Source organism: Lonchura striata, chromosome 8 (assembly GCF_046129695.1).
Source record: "Lonchura striata isolate bLonStr1 chromosome 8, bLonStr1.mat, whole genome shotgun sequence".
Lineage (NCBI taxonomy): Eukaryota > Metazoa > Chordata > Aves > Passeriformes > Estrildidae > Lonchura > Lonchura striata.
Window position 1 is genome coordinate 34,377,147 of NC_134610.1, and position 19,850 is coordinate 34,396,996.

The 19,850-nt window shown below is 40.5% G+C and overlaps 1 protein-coding gene across 1 annotated transcript in view; it reads right to left on the bottom strand.

Moving 5' to 3' along the window:
* ERBB4 (erb-b2 receptor tyrosine kinase 4) overlaps positions 1–19,850 on the bottom strand; it is a 595,862-nt gene that overhangs the window by 121,280 nt on the left and 454,732 nt on the right. The window contains exons 16-17 of the mRNA XM_031505345.2: positions 18,859–18,933; positions 1,063–1,195 (exon numbers count right to left, since the gene is read on the bottom strand). Of these exons, the coding sequence (XP_031361205.1) occupies positions 1,063–1,195; positions 18,859–18,933 (208 nt within the window). The remainder of the gene's footprint in view (positions 1–1,062; positions 1,196–18,858; positions 18,934–19,850) is intronic.

Consider the following 19,850-nt stretch of genomic DNA (forward strand, 5'->3'; position numbering starts at 1 on the left):
GTAAAGGCACTGAGTATTGTTAAGCTTTCTATTCAGCTGAACAGTGTTTAACAAGCAACACAAATTCTAGCCAAACAGGATACTCATGCAAACAGACTGGGGATGCATAAATCATTTACTCCCAGGCTCTAGAGTGGAGCTGAGTGGGAGCAGAACCCTTGGAACAGAAGAGAAAACTGCACTGTTAATAATGCCTTATCAAAGAGTCACTAGCTAACAGCATTTCCAAGCTTTATTATCTCACAAAGGTGCAGTCTAATTTAAAAGTACCATCATTTGCAAAGTGTCTCAAGTATAGGACTGAGGAGATGACAGTAATCACCACTGCAGTAGCTGATAGATATACATTTAAAGTTACATTTAAACATACTTCCTAGATTGCCCCTTTCACTAATGACACTTCAAAGAGCAGGATGGAGCTGTCATAGCACTCTGCTATAGCTCTGCTACATGTTCTTGCCAGCAGAACTGTGAACTTCAGTTGGTTAAGCTCTGTGGAATATCTCAGCTTAATAAAATACATTATTATTACTGGTCATTACTACAGCCTTTGACAAAATCTGCACTACAAAATCTGAAGGTACAAAATCTGGACTACAAAGGTATTGTAGGCACTAGGAACAACAGTAAGTTACAACATCTGCCTTTAAGCATGAAGTTTGTAGCAGAGCTTGCTGAAGGAACTTACTTTAGGCTTAAAAGCCAACTTAACATGGAAACATGGCCAGAATGAAACCCTGTAATAGTTAACCATGAGAGCTGCTAAATGTACTGAAAAACTGGAACAGAAGTTCAGTGAATTGCAGAATGGGAGCTGAGAAATCTGGTGGGACACACCTTCTAGTGACCATAGGGAACTTTTCCTGGTCTTCAGAAGCCACAAATCCACAGCTGTGCAGAAAGCCAGCACCCTGAAACAACTTTGTTATTTTCACCAGTTTAGTCTGCACAGGTCAGCAGAAGGATTTCTACAGGTAAGGGAAGAGCTGAACATCTCTAATATAGGAGCAGAGCAGCCTTCATTTCCCTCCAGACAGGCTGTGAGAGGCAGCCCGGGCTCACCTCAGTCTCCAGGAACCTTCTGAGTGCTCTCTTCTTCTTGATGCTTTTGCGCCGAACGTACACGGCGAACGTCAGGCCCATGATGACGATGATGAAGAGGCCACCAATGACTCCTGCAGCAATCAGGGGGGTTCTGGCAATCAGAAGCAGAGACTTTACTTCCTCAGCCAGGGGTGAGAAACCAAAGAATGCTTGGGTGTATAAAACACAGCCACGTGGAAAGCTCATTAACTGCCTCATGAATTCCAGCCCAGATGGGAAGTCAGGGCAAACACATGGACACATGGTAGGAATTTGCTTGCTTTTAACCATTATGCCAATTCCATTTTTTTGTTTACAAACCCCCATGCACGTGTGAGGAGTTGTGTGGACAAGGAAACACAACATGCACTTTGATGGCAAATGCAAATCTGCAATGGCAAAATGAGGACACAGGAATCTGCAGGTTCCTGCAAGAGATCTGCCTGTGCTGGCTTTGGTTCCACCCCTATCAACTCCTGGGCTCCTGCATTCAGAGGAAAACAAACCCGTGAAAAATCCCAAGATTAAAAACACAATGTGTTCCTGAGTATGGAGGATGTGAGAGGGAACTTCACTTCACAGGCAAGATATGGAGATCATCTACACAGGCAATAGAGAAATCAGGCTCCCTCCAGAGAAAAACTCAAAGCAGTACCTTAAATTAGGCATCTTCACAGCATACCAACAACTTACCACACTCAGAGCATTTAACATCCCTCCAACAGTGGCTGGAGAGTTGCTGAAAAGATGGGTAAAACCACAGCAGGACAACTTCAGAGTACAATGGTGCTGAAACCATTGCCTGGTAAGCCCAGAAAACAGATTAACTGTTTTCAGGATTGTGGAAACATCACTGCTGTGCTCTAAAAGCCTCCTTCAGTTACATTTGAATGATGATGAAAGGTACATTACAGCCCATTAATAAAAATGTACCACACAGCTATGGAAAATTTTAGTCTCCCTCAGAAATACGGAATTGTTTTATACAACCCTTTCTTTATTCTTGTTTTTACAACCTTTCCTGAAGCAGTGCCATCTCACCTGGTATGGTGCATGAAGGTGTGTCTACATCACCTCTGAGAAAGCCTCATACTCCCACATCCAGTATTTAAATGTATTTATATCCATGTTTTCCCAGGGCAAACACATTAGCACAAAGGCCTATTGCACTTCACAGACTTTATGATGGAAACTCCAAACTTGCAAATAAAGGAAGGGGAATATTGTCTGGCTGGGAAATGGGTTGTGGTGTTTGGGGAACATGAGTTGAGTACCACCTCCTCTTCCTTAAAGCACATTGCCATTTCTCACCCCAGTGGTTACTCTGTGATTTTGAGTGCAGAGCTTAAAGAATCTGGCACATCCACCCCAAACAACGCTGCTCTTTATTTACATCTCTTTCCACATTGCAAGAAACTCTTTAACAGGCAATTATGAAAAACACTGGCCACCAAAAGCCTCCTGTGGAGCTTGCACTGCCTAATGCTCTTGAGCAGAGGAATTTTTAAAATTCATTTTTATGCTGTATGAGCAGTCATATAATTTTTAACAAACACCACCAAACCACAGAGTGACTCAACAGGCAGGAGAACTCTCAGCTTTAAAGTGCCTATTAACAGCTAGCATAACAGTTGTCAAAGTAAGTAATTGAAGTTTTATAGTACTGTGTACTTTAAAAGTAGTCCAAATAATATTTACATGATAGACTATAATAAAGAAATGGTTCTAGAGGGGATATAATAAGTAATGAAGAAAATAAAATGAATTTTGTAGCCCTTCTACTGTTACAGAGTACAAGGGGGTTCAAAATGTATCTTTATGATTCCTCATGTGAACTCTCACTGACTTTGAAAAAATGTCCTCAATTTTAGTAGGTAATTGAAAAAAAGGAAATAATTTTCAATGACTTCACCAAACAAGCATTTTAGTTGCTAATGTGAAATATCCTATATTATACCTGAATTTTCAGGAGGTACCACCTAAAAATATTATCAGGTAAGCTTAAAAAGGAAGCATGAAAGGGATAGTACAATGTGCAATAAACTAATGCATTTAAATGCTAAACAAATCAGTGAAATACAGAAAAAACCTGTATTTTCCACTCAAACGGCGATCAGCTGCCTTGACTCCCAAATCCACTACCCTTGCATGAAATCCTGTAAATCATAAACTCTTGGATTTGGTCACATACCCAGCAGCTTCTCCTCTCTCTGCTGCTGAGCTAAGCCCCAAAGTCAACAGCCCTGTGGTTTATTTGCTCCAGGACCAGATGCCAAGTCCCTGCAGCCACAGCTCCATTACCACTTCCCACTGCTTTCAAGCACACATGGATTATTTCCTTAACCCAGTTTTCAGGCTGCTACACCATCACTGGGGTTATTTTCACTTGGGTTTGTTGGGTTGGCTTTGCTTTTTCTCTCTGTTCTGCTAATACCAGCTCTCCTGCCTCAGTTCTCTGCTTATTTTCATGCTTGCAGAGCCTTACCTTTAATACCCTGATGGATTCCATTAAGCTGTTTACCTTTCTGCTGGGCCATTGCTGGGGCTGTTCAACACGGATCCCTGCAAGGTGGCACTGACCAGAGCTGCTGCTGAAGTTTCAAAACCTTCTCCCATTTTGTTTGTTGTTTTTTTTTTTAATCCAATCCTTTTTTGCATATGCACCTAACAAATTGTTCGGCTTCACAGGCAGCTGGACACACAAATCTCCTTTTCTCTAGTGGCATTAAGGGCTTAATCCACTTACTTTTGTTACATTACTGTCCCACAGCCACCTCCATGACTGCAATTCCTGACATTTGCCCCCCTCAGACTATTCCTCACTTAAAACTAATTCCATGAGCAATGCTGATGAAAAGACAAAAAATGCACTATCAAAAGCCCCCATCATGTTAAAGTAATTTTTAAAAGCATGGAGGACTGAAAGGTCTCAGAAAAGTTCCATGCCAGTCCTGCCTGTCCAGCATAATTCATGGACAGCCAAAAGTCAATCCTGGCTCACATTTCTTACAGCTCCACCACTAACCCACCAACAGGAAACTCCTGCTATAGCCACTGCTTTCCTTTACTGGAAATCTACTTTTAAATTTCCTTTACACTGGAAATCTACTCCAGAGGATGGAAACAATCTCTGTTAGGTGTTTCTGGATTTTCATGCTCATCAAAACAGGCTTAGCAGTCCAAGAAACATGGCCCTGAATCATAGTTCAGCCCCATATAATTAATTTGCTATCCCACATCTCTCCCTCAACTGAGGACAGAATACCCAATTAATAAGTGGAAAAGGCATCAGCTGAGGGGAGCTGTGGGAGGGGAAAAAAAACCCACAACATAAAAATCCTGCCTCTTAAACTAGAAACTGTGTATCTGTGGCTAAAAGTTGAAAGAAAGATTCCAGTATCCCCTTAGGAGAAATGAATAATATATATGTATTTCTTTTTTAAAGGGTACTGTGTTTCACATTTAGAAACACGTAACACTCACTCCCACACACCAAAACTGACACTGAGTTCAAAGTCAGTATTCCAGGATGAACAAAGATGCTCAGCAGCAGGGCTCACACCATTGCATCCACTCCAAAAGATCAGGATATCTGCAATTCCCACAGTGCCCTGAGTGCAGGTATTAAAGTCTAATTACTGATTTAGATGAGTACAGGGTTGCTCTCATACTCTTGACTGCAGAGTGGAGCAGAAAGGGGAGAGGAAATCGAGTTGTGTCTCATGGAGTAAAGCTGACAAACACCACCTGCTCCTCCACCCTTGGCATTGACCCACCTGTTCTGAGATGAAAAGAAACTCAGCTTTGGAGCCAAGCTGTTAGAAGGCTCCAAGTTCCTGTACCAACTTTCTCCTGCTTGGAATTTTTATCTGTATATCCAAACAGGATTTATTACAACCTTGAGTGTTTGCTAAGCAGTTCCTTCTCACAAATCCTTGTTACCAAGGCATTATTTTTTCCTGATGGATGCTTCCCACACTCTGCATTCCTCACCCCTTCCATCAGTGGGGGTTCAGCCAACTTTAAAGCTGCCCTTTCAGAGATCTGATGGATTCTACTAATCCTGTAGAGATAATCTTAGTATTTATAACATACAAGATAAACAACCAGGCTGGGAAGCAAATTTTGGATGTTTCAACAGTTGCAGCCACAAGGTCCAGAGTGCCTGGTGTTCACCCCAGGGGTGGCAAGGATTCATCTGATGTTATTCTCACCAAGACTGCTTTGCTTTATACTCCTTTTCAAGAACAAGGCACCCTTCCCCCTCTCCCCTCCTAACTGGAGGGTGTTTGAATACTGATATGTGGCCCTATTTATGTGCAGACTGAGAGTTTTTATCATGAGTAAACACAAATTTTAACTCACAGCTGATCTCACAGTTAGGCAACTACTACCAATTCCACATTTAATCCAGAGATTCAATGTGGGCAAACTATCAACTTTTCAATATGCAAAATGACCTGAGGGTTGCAGTCTGTGTCTGGGTCCACTCAGCAGTTAAACATCACTAAAGAGCAGACACAGCTTTCACTTTGGCCAAGGCTCATGTGGACAAACATGAACCTGTTGACAAAACTGCTTTTTCTTGCTGGTTCTTGTATCAATACCTGTGAAGGCATGTTCTACTCACACCTCAGGAGTCCCTATTTCACTCAGCAAAGTAAATGAGGATAAAGGAAAAAAAAATACTAATTATAGCTTTAAAAATTATTGCAGCCCAACATTCTACACATTAATATGTATTGATCCAAAATCTGTGGTATTTTTATTACCACACACAGAGAACAATGAATTTCTTTAAAACTGGTTTTAAATCTGAACGGCATAATTTACAACTACCACTCTGTTACATTTTCACTATAAATGACTAAGAACTCTCAATTTTAACTCCCTGTTAATACATCTGACTAGGAATAATTACCGAAATCTCAGGGATTACAGCATCAATATCAAGGCTTTTTATGGGCTTCTCCTCCTCTAAAATTGAAAAGTCCCAATAAAATCTCTTGCATCCCTGCCATTTTTAGGCTGAGATTTTTCTTTTCTGCCTCAACTTAAAAAAGGAATGGTATTGTTAAGAGCTTGCAGTGACTGTGTTTTGAAGCTTGTGCTTTAAATAACCAGACTAGCATTCTTTTTAAAATATGCCAAGTCAGGCCCCATATAATGCAGATTGATTTATCTGTGACACAAAGCCAGTTAAAACCACTAGATTGGACTCACAGGTGAAGCCAGTAAAGCAAGTAAAAGAGCAATCTGCTTCATAAAGTTGTATTAGTTCCCATTTTCTTTGGAAACAATAATATTTTGCATTAAATAAGGAAACTAGAGCTGTAATGACCACGGATGCTGATGGACTGCTCTGAAACCAAAACTATCGGCATTAACTCCAGGAGTTTCTCTCTGCATAAAGAATTCCTATTAGAAGCAATCAACTCAGCCTGCTGCTCTGCAACCAGTGGCAGTCCACATCATGCCTGTGCACATGAAAATATTCATCCAGAAAACACACTTTTCTCCAGTGGAAACACAGCCTGCCTTGCTGGCACTGTTTGCTGTTCGTTCACTGTCAGATCCAGGAGCACCAGGGAGCAGCACAACCCGTGGCAGGGCGTGTTACATTGCTTGGGAAACAAGTGAAATCTGAACCCAAATCAAATCTGAACCAAAACATCCAGTGGGAGCTGGGTCACATGGAAAATACACACTGTAGCTCTGTCTGAGGTTGGAAGATGTGGCTGGGGCTGTGTGTTCTATCACCATCTGTTAGAGGTGGGGCAGTTCTCTGCTGTTCATGGGGCAGGTTTCTTTCTCTCTTCCACAACCAGTCCTCCCTCCAGGAGATCTCTTCTGTCCATGGCCAGTGAGTGTCCCTGAATGGCTGAGAAAATTCCATCATCCATTGGGAGATACTCTGCCCAGGGGAGGAGCCAAGCATTCCTACCTGGATACAATCTGACTTTTGGGACACCACAGCAGCCTCTTCTAAAAGTGACAGTGGATTGGAGGATGAAACTGCCACCTCTCCAACCACACTGGTCAAACTAACAGTCTATCAATTCTCCTCACAAAGAAGAATGCAAAACAATCGTTATTTACATGAACACTGCGTGAGAAACTCCAGTAGAAATATGTAAATATTATCAGAAGGCTAAAGAAGTTTTATGAGAACTTTAAAACTTTCAAAAGAACTATAAAAGAAAACTTGACACTTTGAAAAATTAGGACAACATATCTCCACCAGCCCTGGAGCTCCAGAGGAAAACTCCCCCCTTGTGCAGGATCCTGCTCCAGCAGAAGCACAGCTGGCACTGCAGGAGGGCTGAGCCACCCTGGGATGGGACTGCTGCCACCTCCCTGACCCACAGGGTGTCAGCTCCTGTTCTGATTCTGGCAGTGATTTGTTTGTACAATTCTATTTGTATTTTTAATTTTCCTATTAAAGAACTGCTATTCCTACTCCCATATCTTTGCCTGAGAGTCCCTTAATTTCAAAATTATAATAATTCAGAGGGAAGGGGTTTACATTTTCCATTTCAAGGTAGGCTCCTGCCTTCCTTAGCAGACACCTGTCTTTTCTAACCAAGACAAGCTCAAAACTGGAACATTTTGCTCTGCAATAGGTTTTTATGAAAAAAAACCAATAGAGAACATGAAGGAATGTTCAGTAGTATTTTGAATAACTATCAGGAGAAAAACTGTTTGAATATTGTGCTCCTTCTTTTATTATGTTTTTTTTAAAGCACTTTTTGAATTCCACTGGTGGAAAGTGCTTATAATTCACTTAAGTTCAGTTAAGTGTTTGCTGAAATTGAGCTATTCAACAGAAGAAATATCCAAACCCACACATGATTGTGCCTGTAGACTGCACAGATGATTGTCTATCTCTAAGGAGATGCAAGAAGGTTTCTCTACCTCATGTCCTTAATTTTTACTTTATTTCCCAAATCAAAATCTTTCTTCAGAAAAATGCATTTATCTCTCTTTTTATACCTGCCTGCTTTTTTGGAATGCCAGGTTTTCCTGAAAGTACTCATTCAGAAGATTTTAGGAGCACAGAGCAGATATTTTGTTTGTGGTTGAGAACACTGAACTGCTTCCTGTTCCAGCTTTGAGTCATTTGGGACAGCAAGCATTTACTTTGCCAAGCTCCAGGAGTATTTCACAGTACAGAGCCTCCAAAGACCATACTTGGGGACCAAGTCTGATATTCTGAAACAGATTCTTTCCTCTGAATTCTTTATGACTTTATGTTTCTCGTTTATGAAGAAAAAATTCTGCACATTGACCAGATCCCCAGCCTCTGCCCAAGCACCTTTCCAAGGGGAACAAGCCCCTGCACAGGAGGGAACAGTCAGACTAAGGTTCAGCAAAGGACACTGGACATCAAACCTGAAAGGGGGGAAATTTAGATTATATATATGGAAGAAATTCCTCCCTGTGGGAGTGCTGTGGTCCTGGCACAGAGTGCCCAGAGAAGCTGTGGCTGCCCCTGGATCCCTGGAAGTGTCCAAGGCCAGGCTGGACAGGGCTTGGAGCAGTCTGGGATAGTGGAATGTGTCCCTACCCATGGCAGGTGTGGAACAAGGTGATCTTTCAGGTCCCTTCCAACCCAAACCATTCTTTGATTCTCTAACAAGACGGGACATGACAAACAGATGAGAACAGAGCTATCACACTGTGTTCCCATCTTCAAGTTTCTTATCATTTCCAATAATTTGTTCTGCACTAAGATCTTACGCAGGTTTCAGCTGAGGTTTTTTAACAAGTGGTGCCATTAAAGCATCTTTTGAACCTGTTTGAGATGAGAGTGCACAGAGGATTTGTAGCAGGGTGTTTGGAAATATGCATCTATATCTTTCATGTATTATGTACATTCATGCACACCTACAGTTAAAAATCTTTCCTTCAAAGCCTAAATGAAAACAGTCACACTTCACTCTGCACTGACATGTTTATATAAATACAGCATTTGATACATTTATTAGAACACTAGCAATGGCCATGATGCTGTTAACTTCAACATAGATTTTAGCTACTCATCACTTGAGTTCTAAATATGTAGAATTTATCTTTGTGGGGCATAGCAGGGAAGAAATGCAGCCAATGCTCATAAATGTAGAGGAAAATTGAAGGCAGATAAAGAGCAGGGTATAAGGAATTTATTTGAGTATGCTTGATGCTGCTTTTGGATTTATCACTATTATTTTACTGGAACAGCATACTGTCTAAACATCCTACACAAATTACATCAATCATTGGAAAGCCCCATTTGCTTACTTGGGAAAAAGCTCATATAAAACTGATATCCTGTTTCTGACACAAGTTTATACAGGATTATCTTTTATATGATACTGTGCCCAGATGTTCTTCTATGTTAATAATTTATCAGTCATTCTTATGTTACCAAATGAAGCAGAGAGAAACTCTGGAGTATCTTGCAACTCCTCTTAATTCTAGTCATCATCCCACTGCCAGCATTTCCCCAAAGGCCATTCTAAGAAAAAAAGTTCAGCACAGAAGCACCAAACTCACCCACTGTCACTGCTCTCCTCTAAACTCATCTTCTGACAGCTGCTAAAATTCCAGAACAGAACAGGCCAAGCATCTGGGGAAACGGCTTAAAAATCTCTTTTTCCTCTATCAGTCACAACCCCCTTCCTTTCCCCATTCCACCAAATCCTCAAACCTAAATACCAGCAGTGGATCCTGCTGACATTTTGTGCCTTTTAGGTCTCACAGAGTCTGAAGCTCATTAGAGGTCAAGAAAGTAAAAAATAAACAAGGAGAGAGAAGGCTTCAATAACCTTTTTCCCCCTACCTCTGTCATGAGGGAGAAAGGGATGATTTCTCATTCCACTTCAAAAATGTATGTATTTGAAGTATTTAAGCAGCACAAAAAGGCTGATGAAAGCTTGAGAGAGTACATCCAACCATACTGATACAGCTGTAGGTTTTTGCTTGCTTTCTGAGTGATACCCTTCTCACTGGAAGTTTCCTGAAGGAAATAGAAAGTTTTCTGAAGGAAATTTTTTCCTATTTTACAAATCTGTTCATTAGAAGTTGACTCAAACATCCCCAAGTTCGGAATTTGCAGCCCTGATCCACTGGTTGATCCAGGAACTGAAAGTAGAGAGAATTCACTCAGAGCTGAGCTTAGCCTGCATCCAAGTTATTCACATGCAGAGGACATCACTGCCACGAGGGAGGGGAAAGCAGATCTATGGGAGATGGGACAGTTTTAAAGCAAGGATATTATCTCTTCAATCTGTTCTTTGTCTATTATCCCTGCTGTGATTGAGACTATGCAGATTAACAACTAGTGGTCCATTTTAATGCAGGAATACTTTTTACCTTTTCATTTTTTCCCTTCATCGGTCCATTAGGGGCAGGGAAAGATGTGATTTACTGCTGAAATTTGCACATATATTTAAGGAAGGCTGTTCACTCAAGCAGAGCAATGCCCATGGATACAGATACCACAGGCAAGAACTGAAAATATCCCCAGGACTAATTCAAGCCAGCTGGGAACTTGGAGGAGATGTGTTTAGCCACTACCATGCTGCTAAATTACATGTGCAATTCTGGAATTACACATCTTCCCTCCAGTCCACCACACCACTGCAGTTTCTCTGCTTCTGACCAACCAGCCTCCAGGATTTGCATACCCTGGTCCAAGTTCCCAACATTATTTTCTGACCAATTTGAAAATTAACATACTTTATTTTGTCTCCTCTTCAGCCTTCAGACCTACTCTGACATCAGGCCTACAGATTCTAACTGTGCAGGATTAACTTGAGCAAAAGAAATGGCAACAAATAAAACTACATCTTCCATCCTTTTGCTTGTTTCTACTTTTCTGCTGTCATCACTTCTTTTCCCTCATGTTATGTTGCTTTACAGCTTCTGTGCCTTCTAAGACATATCTGTACTACCTAATTTCAGTGACACGTAAACGTTATTGGATTTACACGTAGGGAACTATGAGTTAAAATGGAACAGTGAATACAATAGGAACATGTAACAAAAATCCAAGTGAGCATTTTAAGAGGTGTCCAACACTGGTGTATCACTTTGAAATCCTGTGTTTCCAAAGGACACACTATGTCACAGGCAGAGTATTGGGAGTCCAAGACAAATTGTATGAGGAAGAAGTTCACACTTTTCATTAAAAAGGTTGATTGCATTTCAGAGAATTTTCCTTTAGGCATTACTAGAAAACTTTGTATCGTTGAAAAATCATGACTGGGCCATGTTTAACCAAAGCTTGGCCCTTGTCCTGATGATGAGGTTGTATTTGTTCTCAGATTTCTGCATAAATGCCACAACTCTCTAGTATGAGAAACTACCAGCTCTGCTGAGAAATGTACCACATCAGGCAAATACAGAGTTACCTCCTTACAACCCTCTGCCAAAGAAAAGCTCAACCAGAACTAGCCAGCACATGCTCTTCACATTATCCCATAATCTTTCCTTGCCTGTTTTATCATTTGTTCAATCTCAGATAACTACAGAAATTATTTTCTACATTATCTTCTATTGATGAAACAGCCAATACATCTGTAAAAGAGCTTGTTCACCAGCAAGTGAAGATGGTGTCATTAAAAATTTACATCAGATTGGAAAAAAAAGCATGAGGCTTTTTGACAAAAGAACAGATAAGATCTGAATGAGTTTCTCATCTCTCCTAGCAAAGGACAATATGAAGACACAGAATTTTACCTGACCTAACTGCTGATGAGCAAGCATATGTGAACAGAACAGAAATCTTGTGTAAAGTCACGTGGAACTCTCACTCTATGCCTCACCCACAGCTGACAGGAGCCAAAGCCCAGGACTCAGCAGCTGGATTTGCTGGTCTGTGTCCAGCTCAGTGCTCTGAATCAAAATTCAAAGGACTTTCTAGCTAGGACAGCTCTAGACCGTGAGCCAGGAGCTGATCACAGCTGGAAGATACTGTCACAGCCATTGAAGTGTCCTGTCACACGGCAGGAGGAGCCACACCACCCTCTGCCTCCAAGCTCAGCACAAACTCATCTTGCTTGGAGGAAAGATCCCCAGTCTTGATCTCAGAAGTTCTAATTCTGGAGAACAGAACATCATCGCAGAAAAATCATTCCAGGGATTAATAACCTTCATGAGAAATGCACTGGCATTTTGCTGCTTTGAATGTCTGTCAGATTTCACCCATTTTACACCTCACAGACACCCGACCTTCCTTTTCAGTCTGCTAGACTCAGTGCCATCCTCAACCAAACTTTGTCTTCTTACCTGTGTACTTCTAGAGGAGAATCTGGCTCTACACCTTCACTTTCAGCCAAAATAAGCTTTAGGTGTTTGAGTTCCTACACTTCATTCCAAGACACAAGGTACTATTTCCAATGGCTCTTCTCTAAAGCCTCTCTAGCACACATTGCTGGGAAAACAGCCACTCTCTCTGAAGGTACAGGATCTACATTCTTGTTCAACTCTCTCCACTACCACTGTAACCAGGGAGAAAAGAGGAAAAATACCTCTAATTTACAGAAAGGAGATGCAAAGGAAGATGAACTAACAAAGAGAGGGTAAGGCATGGCGAATGAGTTTAGTATTAGCCCCCCTTTCCCATTAGAAACTGAATTTAGTTTTTTGAAACTACTACCCAAAGGTACAGATAATTTACATGACATTTTCCCAGCCTGTTACTTTACTTTACAACATGGAAAAAAAATCATAGTAAGATTAAGTAATTTGGTCTGATGGCTTGATATCCTAATGCTCTCTTTCTGAATGATTGCTGGTATTTGTGGTGATGCTTCCACCTTTGGTAAATGCTGAGGTACAACTTACCCCTCATAGCACAAAGTCAGGACTTCGTTAATTCCTTGAAACCTACAAGGTTGTTTAATTACTTTAACTTCTTTAAAAGTAATAAGCTTGTTTAATTACTTTAACTCCTTTACCATTGTGTTTGCTACACACTAGTAAAGTATCAAATTGAACACTGGTATTTCCATTCCTGCAAAAACAAATGAAAAGGACTGACAGACAACTATACTATCATCATGAGCTAGTTTTGATCCAATGCTGGAAAAGCTGTAGCAATTTAACTGGGAAGTAAACATACATTTTGGTGTATAAAACAAACAAAAAAGGTAATGTCAATATACAAATTCTCATCTGCATTACATAGTCTATGCTCCATCATTCTGAAAAGTGGTGTTAAAAAGGCAATGAAAAGCGAAATGCTCTAAACCACCCCAGCCAAGAGCTTCCTGCTTCATGCAGTTCCTTCACACCTGAGTAAGGCCACAAGGAGTAAGCCAAATTGCATAGAATTAAATCCAGGCTGGGCTCTCAACTCAAATACATTTGTCATGTAAATTTTTCTAACTAAGAAAGAGTAACCAATCCTACACTGCACAGGTAGATTGGAAGTAAGACCACAAGCTTTAGTTCTGATTTATTATGCATTAAATATTAATGAATTATTAAGGAACCATTCACTGAGATTTAAACAACCCTACATCTTCCATATTTCTAAAGCTCTACAAATGTATATTTAATAATAGATAATTAATTTATAAAAAACATTAAATCTAAATTAAATCCTTATTTCCAGCCATGAGAGAAACCCATTGGAGAGTGGTGAGATATATATACTGTTGCTTTATAATAAGGTCACTTCTCCATGACAAAATTTTATTTCTGCATCACGTATTATATGTGTAGCCAAATCAATACAAACCCACAACACAAGAGTGATGAGAAACCAAAGAAATCACCTCTGCAATGGCACTGTGTGTTGTTTTCCATTCTAACAAACCATTTATTAATTTGCATTGCCTATTGCTTCTTTTTTTTTCCAGAAGTGACTTATCACATTTGGCCTTCATCACTCATAATTTTTTCTGCTCACAGTTACAGTAAAGATAATTTAGTCAATTTTCCAAACAAAGAATTTTCTTACCAAAAAATGAGCACAGCTGCTGAGAAACTTGGTCAATGAGTATCAACAGTACCAAGATCCTGCAAGAGTTTATCGCTCACATTCTGCTCCTTGTATAACAAACTTCTAGGAACATCAGATTTCTGATCTTACTCTATCCTATGCTCTCTCAAAAGGATCCTCAAACCACTGGAGCCACAGAACAGATTTCAAACAGCACTGTGTGAGAATTGCTTCCAGTTCTCTCACTCTCCTGACCTTACTAGAGTATTTTTCTTTATAGTAGCATACCCTACTAAGTCCTTCCACACCATGAGTCCATGTCAGCTAACCCTGCTGAGAAAAGCAGATGAAACACAAACCCTCACTGATCACAGATAAATCTTTCTGAACATGGTACAGAACAGAAGCTTTAACACATTGAGCATTTATTAACTGTGGTCAGACCTCAGACTGAAAGAGGGGAAATTTAGGTCAGATATCAGAAAGAAATTCTTCTCTGTGAGGGTGGTGAGGCCCTGGCACAGGTTGCCCAGAGAAGCTGTGGCTCCTCCATCCTTGGAAAAGTTCAAGACCAGGTTAGATGGGGCTTGGAACAACCTCAGGTAGTGGAAGGTGTCCCAGCCTATGGCAGGGAGGGCTGGAACTGGATGAACTTTAAGGTCCTTTTCAACCCAAACCCTTCTAGGATTGTATCTGTACCACAGGAAAGAAGGAATAACCTTTCCAACCCAAACACTTCTAGGATTGTATCTGTACAACAGGCAAGAAGGAATAACATTTCCAACCCAAACCCTTCTAGGATTGTACCTGTACAACAGGAAAGAAGGAATACCCATTTACACCCTCTCACAAGAAGACCAGTCTTAAAATGTGGAAGTGGTAACAAAATGGAGGAGCTCACAAGATCACTGACCGTAGTGATTTTCATTCATGCCACAGGGGTACTCCAAATGTACTCCTCCTAAAGCTCCAGGCAGGGAAATGCCATGGTAGGAATTAAAGTAACCTCAGCAAAGGTCTGGCTTCAGAACCAGCTCAGCAAGGCATGTTCACCCACAGAATTGGGATTTCTCTGTCAATCTCTTGCACAAACCTCAAAGGATGTTGTGGCCAGATGGGGGCCGGTCTCTTCTCCCAGGCAGACAAGCAATGGGACAGGAGGACACAGGGGAGGTTTAGGTTGGGCTTTGGAAGTTCTTCACAGAAAGGGTGAATGGGCTGCCCAGGGAGGTGGTGGAGTCACCATCCCTGCAAGTGTTTAAGAAAAGACTGGATATGGCACTCAGTGCCATGGTTTAGTTGATGAGGTGTTGTTAAGGTCATAGGCTGGACTTGATGATCTCAAAGGTCTTTTCCAAACTAGCTCATTCTGTGATTCTGTGAATTTGTCCTTTTTGATGATGTATAAGATCTATGCAACCCATTGGGGAAGGATCTGAAATGGTCTGGTTTTCTAGTCTGGATTCTTAAAAAAATAAACCTGTTTCTTCAACTGCTCTGCTCCGATACAGCTTCAAAAAGCTCCATATTAAGAGTCTCTTGAGAGTAGCATCTTTTACCAACCAAGTAACATAGCTTAGCTTCTACTCACAGATCTTATTTTCCCTCTTATTTTATACAGAGATCCTCTGCCCCTCCAGAATAACATAATTATTCCATAAAAGCAGAGAGCATATGGAGTGCTTTCCTCCAAGCAATGGAGCTGAGCACCATGAAAACCATGAACATAAGCAGTTTATTAGAGGTGGTTTCCCTTCCCCACCAACTACTGAGAGCTGCTGTGAAATTCTGTTGAAGTCATACTGTGGCAGGGTACAAAACAGCTATGAAAGGATTTGCCTGCATTACACAGGGTTTACTGCTAATTAGCTCTTGTACACATAAGCAGGAGATAAAACCAGCTTTTTTTTTTTTTTTTTTTTTTTTTTGAGGAAGTGATGATTTGTTGAGAGGACATCCTTTTTGGATACAAAACTAGCAATAGCATTGTAATTAGAGTTAACATCTACACAACATTCTATTGAAGCACTTGACAATAGTCAGCCTGGCTAATTAGTTTCTGTTAGTTAAAGGGGAAATGTAAATGAAATTTTCTTGAGGCATAAACAGACACCAGCTTACTCAGACCAGGAACATCAGTGCTGGTGCTGGTTCTTTGCTATCACATCCAACACATGTTCCTGATCACATCTTTAGATATACAATCACACACACACCAGAAAACAAAAACTTCACTCCTCCTTTGATGATCTCTCCTAGGATTAACTTGAATGAAGCCTAGTAAGGATAAACCAATTAAAATTCATACTTTAGGTAAGAGCTTTCTCCACAGCCTTGCTCCAATAACTGCACTAGCCAAATTTTTCCGGTGAACTTGAAAGGAACCAGCCTTTCCTGACTCTCTGGAGTATTTTCTTAATGAACAGCAGAGCATTATTTTTACAGCTTTTGAATCATCCTTTTAGACAACAGTCATCCCAATCTTGGGAGCAGACATACTCATCTTTTTGCTGATTGTTCCAGAATATGCTGGAATGTTCTATTGTGTGCTAATCCAACCACAAAAAAAAAAAAAAACCTGAATGCAACTGCCAGAAAGTAGCAAAAGGAGGAGTGCCCTTGTAATAAGAGGCAGCAAAGGAGGATGGATAACTCCTTTGGGCATCGTGGCAAATTCCAGGTTTGTTCTGCTTTTCATCTTTGCTTTGGCAATTTCTAGAAAAGACTGGTATGGAAGGTGGAACCAAAACCAAAGCCCTACAAGAATAATCCATACAGGAAGCTGCATGAGGAGCTGTTCTTTTGGACTGAACTCTATTGAACCTAAGGGTTAAAAAACCAAAACCAAACTATACAGAAAGAAATGCAATGCCAAAAGCAAGGCTGTTTTCCCACAAACTTGAAAGGACTAAAGATAAGCAGAAAAACTGAAGTTTTACCAGCCATTTGGAAAACAAGGCACGTGATGCACATCTGATTCATCTTGATTAAAGATGACAGAAAGAATTCTTTTGCTATTCTACCACACTCTTGCAAAAGCCTTCAAGTCAATGGATCATGGCATAAACAATTTGCAAACTAAAAAACTGGAAAGGAAAGCAACACTGCTATGAAAATGGAAATAGAGAAGATGAGGAAAGTCTTGTTTGGGTTAAAGCCCTGCTCTCACTTTCAGCAGAAAACTCTGTCCCCTTCTACTCCCTGATAATTCACATCAATGGAAAAAACTCAAGTCAATAGACAAGGGTCAGACTGATTATTAATTAATTTAAGATTCACAAGTCTCAGGAGGGTGTACAGTTGTTAAAGGGACATGAAGAAGGCTGTAGCTAAATTTAAACACATCTATTTTAGATTTACAACCCTACTGTAACAAAAAAGTGTCACTTTGCCAGTGCAGTTTTGCCCATTTTTAGCCCAAACAGAATGAACCATTTTCACAATAAAAAAAAAAGGTACAATTTCACATATCCAATATAGAGGTATGAAGTTTCCTTCTTTGCCTTTAAAGTGAAAGAATACATACTGGCATTTAAACACAGGGCAGTAATTTCCCTAAAATAAATTCAGCAAGGCTGAAACAAACAAACAAAAAAATATCCATCAGATCCAAAGGAAACAGGAAATATTTGAGGGCCTTCCCCCTCAGACTGAATGGAGCAGGAGTAAAACCACTGAACACAATAAAACAATTCCTCTCATTTCTGCAGTTTGATAAGGCCCTTAAGGAAATAGTAATAATCATAAAAATACATTTTCTGTATTTGTGCTTTGAGTAGAGTTGATGAAATTGGGGCCCTTAAAACTGGGGCAGCTCTGTTTGGAGGAGTCCACCTGAAAATGAGGTCTCAAAGTGCCCAGATCAGAAAGATTGAAATATTGAAACACGGAAATATTGAAAAATTAATCTCCTGTTGCTTATTCATTGGTTAATGAATTAAGTCAGAACCAATACCCATTTAATAAACAAATGTACCATTTGTTAGCATTTATAGTGCGCTGTTTTTCAAGTCCAAATATATTCTCCCTCATAAGCTAGAAATAGGTATATTCACATTATATGTACACAATTAGGAAGGAAAGGCAACCTCAAAACCTTATGAAAAAGACAACAAAAAAACTCAGACTGAAAATCTCAGTGAGGTGGGTTTGATTGAATTTATGTATTTTTCATCTAGTCTTAGCTCAGGAGAGTAATCCCAAAGCCTAGAAGTCATATTAACCAGTTTGAATTTAAGAATGAACAAACTCAATGGCAATGTAGGGCTTTCATAAAAAATGAATGCAGAATAAAGCCCACATGAATTTGTTTCAATTGTCATTACCAAAAAATAAAATTGCTGCAAGGTTACAATTTTTCTTTTAAACAGAAAATGACAAAAAATAAAATAATAGTTTTCTTTGAAGTAAGGAAGAAATTTTGTTTTGCTGTAACATTAACTTTTTTAAGGGAAGGCGTATGGAAGAAAGAGATTAATTTGCTTTTAAATTTTGTCGTAAACAAAAAACCAATAACAATAATAGCAAAAAACCCAATAAAGAGAAAACAAGTGCATCCCAATTTTACCAGAATTTTTACCATCTAATACAATTTAATCTGGAAATATGAACATCTGCGGGAAATTTCAGAATTTAATCCTTACTGATTTAACAATTAAAGCTTAAGTAAGGATTCAAGCCAAAAATAAAAACAATTTTTAAAAAGGCACGAGTATTTATTTAGCCTTCAAACAGGAGGCAAAGTTGGATGCAGAGAGGCAGATCTCCCTGAAGCTGTGCGTTCAAACTGGCTGCTATGACGTTCCTGGGGCAGGCAGGTGGGCAGGATGGGGTGGGGATGTTACCTAGCGTGCTGTGGCAGCGTGGACTGCCGTGTCCATGGATAGAAAATGCAGTCATGACTAGCTGGGCCTCTACACCTGCAGGCAATTACAGAACAAACCACGTCAAACCACCAGGACATGCACGCTCATGCGCCCTTGTCCACACGTGCAGGATGGAGACACACAGGCAGCCAGCACCCAGCCAGTACCTATCCATCAGCCCGATGCAGTCCTCCAGGTGTGGCCCTATGCACCTGCAGCAAATCCAGAGTGGAAACAGGGAGAGAAAGAGAGACAGCTGTTATTGACACACCCAGCCAGCAGGAATCCCCTTTGCGCTCTTCATTCCAGCTCTTCTCTCGCTAAGAATGGCCTATATCACCCAAAATTACAGCTTGTGGCAAGAACAATAGCAACAGCATCCCAAGGATGTTGGAATTTGTGGTATTGATGATTCTGAGATTGTAAAAAGTTTTTGTCTTTTTGCTGGTTTTTAAAGGTTGTTTATTTTTGCTTATTTATAACATGTTCTGCTGCCCTGCCCAGCTCTGTCCTGCAGGGCAGCGTGTGGGGCTCTGCCCTCAGTGGGATGTTACAAACATTAAATACCAGAAACTCCCTGGGCTGGATTTACAATAACCTAGTGCCAATATCTGTCACCTACGTTGGACAGTGTGTCCCCAGCCTGAACCAACAGAACAATGCCAACACCACAGTGAGACATGGAGGGCATGAAGAAGGAGAAAAAGGACAAGATACACCCAATTTCCTCCATCATGTCCTCTTTGGACCCCTAATCTAGAATCCTAAAATTTTACTTTTGCACTCGTGCCACACTTAATTATTACTTATATCAAACCCTCAGAGCTTGTAATTCATCCTGTAAGATTGAAAACTCTTTTCCATGGGCAGAGATCACAGACAGTGTCTCTGGGGGCTCTGTCCAGGGGGGTTCCTGACCCCTGCCAGGGTCCCAAACCTGCCAGGGCAGCCAGAGGGAAGCCCTGGATTCC